The sequence below is a fragment of the Rhinatrema bivittatum genome, chromosome 3, assembly GCF_901001135.1.
Source record: "Rhinatrema bivittatum chromosome 3, aRhiBiv1.1, whole genome shotgun sequence".
NCBI lineage: Eukaryota > Metazoa > Chordata > Amphibia > Gymnophiona > Rhinatrematidae > Rhinatrema > Rhinatrema bivittatum.
In genome coordinates, this window is record NC_042617.1 from 213,019,715 (window position 1) to 213,031,733 (window position 12,019).

At 46.2% G+C, this 12,019-nt stretch overlaps 1 protein-coding gene across 4 annotated transcripts in view; it reads right to left on the reverse strand.

The window, feature by feature from the left end:
- The window catches only part of LOC115087234 (circumsporozoite protein-like), a 47,118-nt gene that overhangs the window by 21,225 nt on the left and 13,874 nt on the right, over positions 1–12,019 (reverse strand). The window contains exons 1-2 of one of the 4 annotated variants that reach the window (XM_029594161.1): positions 4,570–4,763; positions 3,871–4,004 (exon numbers count right to left, since the gene is read on the reverse strand). The exons of 2 other annotated variants lie outside the window; for them this stretch is intronic. In XM_029594161.1, the coding sequence (XP_029450021.1) occupies positions 3,871–3,996 (126 nt within the window). In that variant the 5' untranslated portion in view covers positions 3,997–4,004; positions 4,570–4,763. Of the gene's footprint in view, positions 1–3,870; positions 4,005–4,569; positions 4,764–12,019 lie in introns of those variants that run through there. One more of the 4 variants, XM_029594160.1, reaches the window with a different exon arrangement.

The window sequence follows — 12,019 nt, forward strand, 5'->3', positions numbered from 1 at the left end:
GTCTTGAACCCCTCATAGACTGTTCGCAGGAGATGCCTCAATCCCTCCTTCCAAGTCATGAAATTGTTCAGGAGGTTGGTGGTCTGGGGATGCTTCCAGAAGCAAGGGCTTTAACTATTGGAGGCATTCGTACAAATATTGCGTAATATAAAATTGGTGTTGCTGGATTTTCACATTCAGCATCCCAGATCGGAAAGCTTTCTTCCCAAAATCATCTAAATACTTAGAATCTTTCCCAGGAGGAGTGTTTGAGTGAAGGCGAGATTTGTTGGCCTTCTGCATGGCGGACTCCACGACTACAGAGGCATGAGGAAGCTGCACTGTAGAATAGAATGGGGATTGCCTCATACGGAATTTCAGATCCGTTTTGCGAGAAGTTGATGGTCCCGCAAAAGGAGTTTCCCAGGCTCTGGTCATGACCGCGTCCAGGACCTCATGAGAGGGCAAGGTTGTGGGCTCCGCAGGTAACTCAAAAATTTTGAGGATGCCCAGGAATTCTTTTCTCATGTCAGGGATTCTTCTCGTCTTGAAATTGAGGCATTGCCCCACTTTCAATACAAGTCTCCCGGAGGAGAGATCAGCTGAGGTTGTTCTTCTGCCGGATCAGAGGGGTACCCTGTGGAGGATCCTGGTGACGTGGACAGCTGGGGGGAAAAATCCCGAGGAGGAGGAGTTGGTAGAGGTTGGCCAGGAGAAGGAACTGAACTGAGGCTGTCCTGCGATGATGGGGGGGCTTCCAGCGGTGTCTCTGCTAGGTGTTTCCCCTGCTGCTCCACAGTGGAAAGGAACTGAGACAGGATAAGGGAAATCTGGGATATCGCCAGCGAGGCCAAGGTGTATTGAGGGCTTGGCAGAGGCTGTCTGTGTGGATCGGTGGGTGGCAGCCTTGGGAGGACCACTAGGGGGTACCTCAGCCAGTACGATGTCAATGTCCAGACCTCTGGGTGAAGGAGGTATCGTGGGAGGCTGCTTGTGCCTCTTCTGTAAAGGCTCTTGAAGGCCTGATCTCCTTTTATGTTGTGAGGCAGTGGACAGGCCAGAGTAGACCCTAGATGAGGCCGAGGAAGCATGAGAGGCAGCTGGTGAAGAGGGTGCCACATCTGAATCCACTACCAGGAGCAGGGAAGGTTCCCTGGGTCTTGTGTGTCCTGAAGAGTGTTTCTTGGGGGTCTTTGCAGCCGTGTGCATTGATGGTGTCAGCACTGACTTGCTTCGATGCGCTGTTGATGTTTTGTACTTATGCAACTATCCCAAAGCATGCAGTCGGCTCTTGCGTCGGGGCCCTGACGCTTCTTGATGCAGATGGCGTCTTCAGCGCCATCGACGTGTCTCCTGCGTTGGCCTGGATGAACCGGGAGGCCCTACCGAGGAGGCTCTGTGATGCGTTGACTCCTTGGAGGCCTGGGTGGGGCCCGGAGAGGACCGAGTCGACTCTTCTGAAGGGGCATACGAGCCCGATGCCACTTCACGCTGTTTTGTGATTCTGGCAGCCCTCTGCCACTGGGCTCGGGGGGGACATGCGTCCACAGTCCCTGCAGGCTGCCTGGTCATGATCCGGTCCGAAGCATATGTAACATTTTGTGTGGCCGTCGGTCACGGCCATGATTTTGCCGCATTGGCAAAATTTGAAGCCTGGTGGCCATGGCATGTCGAAGGTAGAAAAAAGGGTGAGGCGAAGAAAAATTAACACCTTTTCCTCTTCTTTACTTGTTCTTAACTTTTTTTTTTAAAGAGAAGTATTCCGCTGAGAAGAAGAAGAGCTCTGCATGCAGTCAGGTGCACGGAAAAAAAAAACGGACTGAGGAGGATGGGGGAAGCGGGGAAGGATCCAAGCAGGCACTCTACACAGAAAGACTCAGTGTTCTAAGAGAACTCCGCCACCTAGCCACCCGGAGGACGTCCCAGACAGCATGGCTAATTCATGCTGCTTATCTATGGGAAAAAACTTAAGCTTACAACTATATCATGTGCTTTAGTACCCTTGAAGCTTGACTACTGTAATTCTCTATTTGGGTGCTACAGAGGTCAGTTTAAGGAGACTACAACTATTACAAAACATGACAACCCACACCAAGTAATCTTAGGAGTTTCAAAATAGAAGCATGTTTCACCCCTGCTGGCTACATGTCTGAGCTAGAATTGTTTTTAAGGTTCTCTGTGTAGCATATACGACACTAAATAGAGGGGCTCCTGGCTACTGTAATAACTTTCTGGTTCCCTATACTCTGACTAGAGTTTTAAAACCTTCAAAGTTTTTAAAGCTTCCATCCCCTACAGAAATAAGACTAGAGCATTCCAGAGAGGCAGCCTTTCAGTATCAAGTGCCACTTCGGAATTCTCCCCCATTAGATCTCTGCATTGACAAAAATTATTTCAAATTTCGGAGTATATTTACTAAGCTGCAATAAACATACAATGTGCAAAAAATATTCTTTATCATGCGATATTTTAGCCAAAAACTAACCCATGTAGAAATGGTCTGCTCTTCAAATATTGCATTTTCAAATGTCTGCAAAAGTAGCTCATTATTAGTTAATTCTATGCAAATCAAATAACACAGCTTGCCAGAACTGCATTATTTGCCGTAAAGTTAGCTACAGGAGTTGTAGATAAGTTTTTGTGAGGCATCGACAAACTAATGCACATCCCTATGCCTCCGTGCTGCAAATGAAAAGGCCAGCAGCAGCTCAAAATAACTCCCTCCCACTGTGACAAATCCCACCTTCCTCTAGGTAGACCGTGCCCACTGCCTGCCAAGAATTGTCATGTGGTGATGCCCTGCCCCCCCTTGCCAAACCCCTCCCTTTTCAACCAAAGTAAACCCTCTCAAGCAAATCCCTCCCCATAAGCAGCCCCCTAGCTCCTCTTCACAGACATACTCCCTAATGGTCTAGTGGGCCCTTCCACCTTCCTTACATACAAAACTCCCCCAAACTTTTCCCTTCCTTAAAAAAGATCACCCTGGTGGTTCAGTGAGGGCCAGGGGCACCTTCTGGGTTCTGAGCCCAGGCCTCAGACATTTTTCAAAATGGCACCAGTTGGCCTTTGCCCCTATCCCATGATAACGGGAAACAGCTGGGTGGTGCTATTTTGAAAAATGACTGCCATCTGGGCCTAAAGCTTAGGGGTCGTTCTGAGCCTCTACTGGACTACCAGGGTGACTTTTTAAGGTAAGGTGGATCTGGTTGGGGTCCATTAGACTGCCAGGAAGTATGCTGTATGTAAGGGGGATTGGGGGCCTAGTTGCGGAGAGGGCTTGACTTTGGTTGAAAAAGGAGGAATTTGGGAAGATGCAGGGTGCTGCCATGCGATGATAGTTTAAAAAAAAAAAAAAATCCCATGCAGGTCCATCTCGACAGGCAGCAGGAGGAAAAATAGGTAGGGGTCTACCCAGAACTTTAGGGATGGATAAATTTGTCACAGATGGGCAGGGGATTATTTTGAGCCACTCAGACCCTTTAAGATGATGGCAACCACCCTTTTGTGAATTTCTCCATTATATTTTTTCCACGAAAAACTCCAGAAGAAAAGAAAAACACAGAGAGGTCACAGCAATATTTTTCCATGGGAGGGGAAAATATACCACGGGAATGCCCTCACTCCCCCCCCCCCCCCAGCAGTCTGTCTCCCCTCCCATGATAAAATATTAAGGCATAGTAAATGACCCCTTTATAAAATTAATCAAAACTAGCTACTCAGATGAAGATTTTATCTTTTGATTATAAATCTACATTTTATTTTTTAAGTTATATTTTTTTTGTCTTTTTTATGGCTTTTTAATTTGTATTATTTTTCATGTTGCTTATTTATGTAATTATTTTAATGTACAATTTGATGGTTTCTGAAATTTGTTTATTAAAATAAAATTACCATTATCCTTGGTTGCTGTTGAACTTTTATTGCTTTTTTGGCATGGATGGATCCTGTGCACTTCTGCCATGCTTTAACTAAGTTCCCATTTCTGTCGGATGTAATTCTCTTGGAAGTCCATACCATGCACCACCCTGTTTTCATAGCAGCACAGTAACGGAATAGATGGAGACAGAAAAAGACCATTTTGCTCCTATATTAACCCAGGTATGCTGTCTCTACCGATAAGTAAAAACTCCCTGTAAAAAGTCTATATTATGATGCAATAAAACACAAGGACCCCACCTTAAGTAACACACTGAAAAGGAATCCTGGTCCAGAACATTTCCCTGAGCAGCAAGATAAGTAAGCAAGCCCTGAAAGGAACAGAAAGGCCCCAGGGAGGGGAAAGAAGCCAAACATACACCAAAATAGCTTATGGTTAATTGCTGAAACTTTATTTTCAATACTGCTAGGATAAGCAGCCCTTTTTCTGCTTGTGTGTACTTAAAAGGTTTTGTAAAGAAATAGCCGGAGTCCAGACTCTTCTGTTGTAACTGTTATGGATCTGCTCCCTCAGAGGGGCGGAGCTAGCAATCTGTTATCGATCAACTCCTCCCAAGGGGAGGAGTAGCAATCTGTTATGGATCTGCTTCCCCAGAGGGGAGGAGTTAGCAGACTGTTAGTAATCAGTTCCTCCAGAGAAGAGGAGTTAGCAACCTGATGTAGATCTGTTCCTCCAGCGAGCAGGAGTTGCAATCTGTTATGGAATCTGCTCCTCCGAGGAGAGTAGCCAGCAGTCCGTTGTACTCCATAGACGGAGTTAGTGATCTGTTGTGGGTTGACTCCCCAGAGAGTGGCAGTCTGTATGATACCACTCTAGTAGTGTAAGGAATGAACACTTAATGTAAATTGGTGAATCCTTGGGCCGATGGCAGATGACAGTGCCCCCAGGAGGATATCCTGAGAGGGACCACCGGCTAGGCTGGAGTATGGAGACAAACACAGATAGTTCTTTATTAGACAGGACGTAGAACCACCAGAGGTGGCAGTAGTGAGCTGATGTGCCCGGCAGGGCTGAAGTCCCTCAGATACTGGAATTGCGGTCTCTGGGTTGCTGAGCTGTAGAGAGAGACTATAGATAGTGAGTAGACAGGGTATGCTGGATACATAACCAGTAGTAGATGATACACTCACAATTGTAGATATGTGTAATGGCTTCTATGCAACAGAGAGTCTTCAGTATATTCAGGAACAGGAGCCGTAGGCGAGTACTGGTTCCTATATGCAGTCTGGAATAAGAACTCACAATATCTGTGTATGAGATGGCTTCTGGAATAGAAGAGAGTCTTTGGAAGTTTTAGGAACATAGGAACTGGTACTCGCTCCACGAGGGCCAATCTGCAATAATAACTCACAATCTCCGTACCTGCGATAACATCTTAGACAGAAGAGAGTTTTCAGAGATTAGGAACATAGGCCCTCGTGGAGCGAGTACCAGTTCTTATCTGTAATAGACCTCACAGTGTTCACGTCTGCGATCGCTTCCAGGCAGTAAAGAGTCTTTTGAGCATTCAGGGATGTAGGCCCTCGAGGAGCGAGTATCGGATCCCGTCTTAGCAATCTGAAATTAAGAAGAGAGAGCGGGGCCCCCGAAGAGTGGGTACCCCTTGGTAAGTTTGAGGAGGCAGAGCAGCAGAGAGAGAGTTATCCCCCCTTGCTAACTCGATTCGTAATTGCAAGCAAAGACCTTTTAAGTTGGAAGTGGATGACATCACTATGGGGGACGCCCCCGAGGTTCTCGCCCTTGCCGGTACAAACTCTGAAGCGCGCGCACCCATACGTCATCAGGAACATGGCGGATCCACAGCGTCAGGCCAGCCCGGGGATTCCGGGAGAAGTGGCGAGGAGAAGCCGCGGCAGCATCTGTCCGTCAGACCCGAAGGGAGTCACCACAAAGGTAGAGAGGGTGGAGCGAGGGCGAGAACAGACACGAATGCAACAGTAACAATACTGGCTGCTAGGTGGCAACCCTACCAGCAGGGACCCTCGCTGGGCCTTGCTCAGAGCAACTCTAGCCTCCGCCTTGAAGGCCAGCCCTATAAAATCCCCCCTCACAGGTTATTCCCCACCTAAATGAGTCTCTTCTCTGCATCTGGCCCCTTGTCCTCATATTAGTTGGATAGCTTCCCTGTTCTGGGATTCCTTGTTCTTGTATGTCTTGCCTGGTTCTCTGCTCTGTTTAGGATTCCCAGTGGCCTGTCTCGGCTTGTGTTCCTAGCTTTGCTCTGTCCTTAGAGATGTAACCGTGGCCTTTTTTTTGACTGTGTGTTCCTAGCTTTGCTCCTGTCCTATGTTAGGCCTCCCAATGGCCCCCTTGTCCACGTGTTTCCCTTGTACTACCTATTGTTCTGTGTTTTGCCTGGTTCCTTGTTTGGTCCCTACACCTACTCTGCCTTGTGCTTATTTGTCAGTTCTTGTCTTGGATGTGCTCACTCTTGTTTCTGTTCAGCATGGCCAGGGCACCTTCCCGTCTCTTGCTGCCTGTCAGTTCCAGTGGGTGCCCTAACTTTGAGTACTGTCTCCCATAAGAGCTGCCAGCCACCAGCACCAGAGGGCCCAACCCAAAAGGAAGATGACTAGTCAGACAGAAGATCTCACACCTGACCTGCCTGCTCACCCCTGCCTAGGGGGTACCTTTAAATCAGCCAGTACAGCTGTGACATTTGTCCTCTGGCACATTCCCCAAGCTGCAGGCCACTCCCATTACTTTACATATTGTGGCAGAGTGGAATCTCTGCTCTAAAGTGCCTGCACAGAGACCCATGCCAGAAAAAAAAAAAAAAAGAATATTCTTTTCCCCTTTCTCTTGGAAGCAGAGTGTTAAACAAGAGGCTAAAGGGAGTAGCCCTGCCTGGACAGGCAGGGGACAGGCCAGGATTTTCTTTACCTTCTGAGGCAAAGGAAAAAGACTTGTTTTCTGTGCTTCTTTTCCCATCAGCCCCCGGGAAGAGAAACCTCTATGGCACCACAGCATGGGTGATGATTCAGATCCACTGAACCAAATTTCGGTGGATCTGGAAGATGTGGTAGGCCTGATTGACAAACTGAAGAGTAGTAAATCACCTGGACAGGATGTATACACCCCAGGGTTCTGAAAGAACGAAAAAATGAAATTTAGACTTATTAGTAAAAATTTGTAACCTATCATTAAAATCATCCAATGTACCTGAAGATTGGAAGATGGCCAATGTAACTCCTATATTGAAAAAGGGATCCAGGAAACTATAGACCAGTTGGCCTGACTAAAGTGCCGGGAAACATCGTGGAAACTGTTATAAAGAATAAAATCACAAAACATTTAGAAGATATGGTTTAATGGGACACAGCTAGCATGGATTTACCCAGGGGAAGTCTTGCCTCACAAATCTCCTACATTTTTTTTGAAGGGGTGAATAAATGTGGACAAAGGTGAACCGGCAGATGTGGTGTATTTGGATTTTCAGAAGGTGTTCAACAGTCCCACATGAGAGGCGTCTAAGAAAACTAAAAAGTCATGGGATAGGAGGTGATGTCCTTTTGTGGACTGCAAGTTGGTATAAAAGACAGGAATAGAGTAGGATTAAATGGTCAGTTTTCTCAGTGGACAAAGGCAAACAGAGTGTTTCAGGGATCTGTACTTGGACTGGTGCTTTTTTAATATATTTATAAATGACCTGGAAAGAGATACAGTGAGTGAGGTGATCAAATTTGTGGATGACACAAACTTATGCAGAGCAGTTAAATCTCTAGCAAATTGTGAGGAATTGCAGGAGGATCTTGCAAGACTGGAAGATTGGGCTTCCAAATGGCAGATGAAATTTAACATGGACAAGTGCAAAGTGATGCATATAGGAAAAAATAACCCTTGCTGTAGTTACACAATGTTAGGTTCTATCTTAGGAGTTACCACCCAGGAAAGAGATCTAGGCGTCATAGTGGATAATACATTGAAATCGTCGGCACTGTGTGCTGTGGCAATCAAAAAAGCAAATAATGTTAGGGATTATTAAGAAGGAAATGGAAAACAAAACGGAGGATGTCATAATGCCTCTGTATTGCTCCATGGTGAGACCGCACCTTGAATACTGTGTGCAGTTCTGGTCACCACAACTCAAAAAGGATATAGCTGTACTGGAGAAAGTACAGAGAAGGGTGACCAAAATGATAAGGGCATGGAACTGCTGCCCTATGAGGAAAGGCTAAAGAAGTTAGGGCTATTCAGTTTGGAGAAGAGATGACTGAGGGAGGATACGACAGAAGTCTACAAAATTATGAACCAGTATGGCATATCTTATGTTGACCCTTGTAGAAGGGCAGCACCTACACAGTAGTTCAAGCCCTACACAAACCGTTCAATTAACAACGATTGGCACTAATACAGATAGCCCAAGCTGTGCAAACCACCACAACCCAGGTGGCTACTTTTCTCATTGATATTTAAAATAGTGGCAGGAGAAGATCCTGTTTCTTGAGGAACTTCAAGCGAACTGCCTGGCTGGCACACTGGCAGAAGCCACATGGACCACTTACCTGGGTAGCCAGACTACCTTCCAACCTGCCAATCTAGATGGCAGACTTACCTATACAAAGATTAAGGTTGCTGTCCTTGAAAGGGCAGGCTATACCCCAGAAATATGTCAGCAACAATTCTGGCAAGGAATCCTCTATCCTGGGAAAGTCCACTTTTTTTTTTAACCGGCTGGAAATGGCTACAGCCTGAAGGGAAGGCAGGCACTGGAATGCCCAGCATAGAGTTATATGGACATGGTGGTAAGAAGTCCACAATTCGGGGCTTGATGAAATGTATGACAATACATTAGTGTTGATACTGTGAGTGCAGCCGTTGCGCTTGGATGCAGTCTGCTTCAAATATGTTGAGTGACTATTTCAAATGTAAAGATGGCACTAAGCAAGATTGTGTCTACAATGCATGTCTCGAAGGCATCAGGTACTGTTGCATCGATGAAATACCAGCGCCATAGGTGTGTGCGATGCATCAGTGGTGCATCAAGAGATGATGATGCTGATGCACCATGCATCTAAGTAGGTTATAATGGCGCTGATGTGGCACGTGTCTACAGTTCTGACGTGCCATGCCTATTCCAGCTTGCATGTTTCATGTAGAACATTGCTACTTGATTGTCTGTTTGAATTAGAACTCTTTTCCCTTGTAGATGATGAGTGAACACCTGAATGTTAGGTCGATACAGTAAAGTCCGCAGGAGAGCGGGCGAACGGCCACTCGCCGGTGCGCGCGATTCTGTATTTAAATTAGGCCTGGCGGTAAAAACAGGCAAAAGGAGGCGCTAGGGACACTAGCGCATCCCTAGCACCTCCTTTTTGACAGGAGTGGCGGCTGTCAGCAGGTTTGACAGCCGACGCTCAATTTTGCCGGTGTTGGTTCTCGAGCCCGCTGACAGCCATGGGCTCGGAAATTGGACGCCGGCAAAATTGAGCATCTGGTTTTCGGCCTGACAGCCGCAGGCCGAATTCAAATTTTTTTTTTTTTAACTTTTTTTTTACTCTTCGGGACCTCCGGCTTAATATCGTCATGATATTAAGTCGGAGGGTACACAGAAAAGCAGTTTTTACTGCTTTTCTGTGCACTTTCCCAGTGCCGGAAGAAATTAGCGCCGACCTTTGGGTCAGCGCTAATTTCTGAAAGTAAAATGTGCGGCTTGGCTGCACATTTTACTTTCTGTATCCCGCGCACATACCTAATAGGGCCCTCAACATGCATTTGCATGTTGAGGGCCCTATTAGGTGGCGCGCTTGGACACGCGTTTTCCTCCCCTTACTGAATAAGGGGTAAGGAGCACACTGTACTGTATCGGCCTGTGTGTAAAGAATCGTTTGGAGCTCAAACAGGTTTATCTGATGCTGGCCCTCCAACACTGACCATGCCCCTTGCATTTGGTAGACGCTTATGTATGTTCCCCAGCCTTTGTTGGAGGCATCTGTGACTAGAATCACCTGATGTGGGAGAATCTATAGAGGGGAACAGACAATGAGAACCCTTGGCTTTAATCACTACTGGAGGGACATTTTCATTCTCTAAGTTACTTTGATTAGATGAGCAGAGGTTGCTAGTTGGACCTTCAGTTGCAATGGGATCAACTGGAAAGATCTCACCACATGGAATGTGGCTGCCATGTGAATGCGGATGACCAGCAACAAATGGGTTGTGGAATGGCTCTTGCACATATCTTGCACTAGTGTTCAAACATGGATTGTCCTGTCCTCCAGCAGGAACACCTTTTCTTTGATCAAGTCCAATTCCCCTTTTCCTGCTGCGTCAATGGCAGGAGGAAAAATGGGAATTAGATTTAGACAACAACCAGCGAGGGCCCAGAATTTCACGGTGTGGGGAACTGATAAGCATGGGAGTAATCTGCAAGGAGCAGCAGTTACTACCCTTAACAGAAGGCACGGGATTACTTACCGCCACAAATAAGCTTTGATGCTTCTGACACAACTGCAACATTGCTCTCCGCTTTGACGGTGGAGGGAAGAATTAGATTCAGTTGACAACCAACACAGGCCTTGATTTTTATGGTCTGGGGCACTGATATGCAGACATAAGGAGGAAAAGCAGAGGACTGCTTCTATATAAGCAAAGCATGTCAAGCAGTACTGTTTGAATTTTTAAGAAGGCTCTTCACCCAGTAAAAATGTTGCTAGCAGTAAATTTTTTATGGGTTATCCTAAGGCTTGGGGATAACTGCATGGAGCGGCAGTTGCTATCCTTAAGAGAAAAATGGGGGTAACCTGCAAGGCAGACACTATCATAAAAAGCTTGCTGGGCAGACTGGATGAACCATTTGGTCCTTTTCTGCCACCATTACTGTATTATTATGTTAAATCTATTCAGACTCCAATAAACTGAATTATCTGGGTTGGTACTAGGCTTGACTTGGCTATGTTGATGATGAACCCCAGAGACTGCAGCAGTTGGATTGTTCTGTTGGAGTGTCCTATCACTAATCAGTCATCTAATTAGGGAAATACTTATAGCCTCTGCCAATGAAGACATGTTGCTACTACTGCCAGACACTTCATGAAAATCCTTTCAGGCCCAAAGGTAGCACCTTGCACTGGAAATGTTGACAGGAGATCGCTGAGGGAGTGATGGGAATTATAAAACTAAATTAATTGGGTGGACAGGCAGACCAGTTAGGCCATATGATCTTCTTCTACCATCATGTTTCTATGTTTTCACTATGGTACGGGTGGATGAGGAAATAGGCATATGCATCTTTCAGATCCAGAGTGCACATCCAGGTTCCTGTGTGTATGAAGGGGAAGATGATATGGAGAATTCATGTTATATTTTTCGCTCTCCAGATACTTGTTCAGTCTTCATGAATCCAGAAGGGGCCTCAATCCTCCTGATTTTTTGAGAATAAGGAAATACCAGTAAAAGAACATCCCCCACTTGGGGCCTCAAGATGGCTGCAAGTAGGGAACGCTGCAGGACTCGCTCTCTGCTTGATTTAACTTTTTTTTTGATTCTTTATACTTAAAAATGCCTCATACGAAGCGGAAAGCAAGACTGAGGGAGAACTTTACTAGTTCTCCCTTGTTGGATCCATCTCAGCCCCGTATTGAGGGCTTCCTGACAGCAAAATCGGCTACAGATCTGGGAGCGTTCGTCGATGCTGGGCTGACATAGAGCAAACGCCGTCCCTGCGGACATCTCGCTAAGCCCTGGAGCGCCGAACATGCCTTCTCCACCTCATCAAGGCTCTGAGTTCTCAGACCTCATGGCGACCCCTTTGGAGGAGGTGGTGGGTGTTTGGGCCAGGGGTCCCATAGCTTGATTGGTCTCCCTGCACTGGCTTAGACATCAGCCATAACTGATGACTCTGGAGCAAGCATTGTATTGAATGTAGGAGGTGCGTCTTCTGACATCCAGATTTCAGGAAAGGATTTGTCTGGACCTCCCCGGGATTACACTGAAGATAATACAGACTGTGTTAATGTCACTCGAATCCTCTATTGCAGGTTATTTTGGACACTAACCAACAAGTTTCAGCAAATACAAATTTAATTTCATCCTTTGGTTCTAAATTGGAAGGTGTTGATGCTCATCTAAATACAGTTGAAAAAGTTCAGCAATCACTGGTTC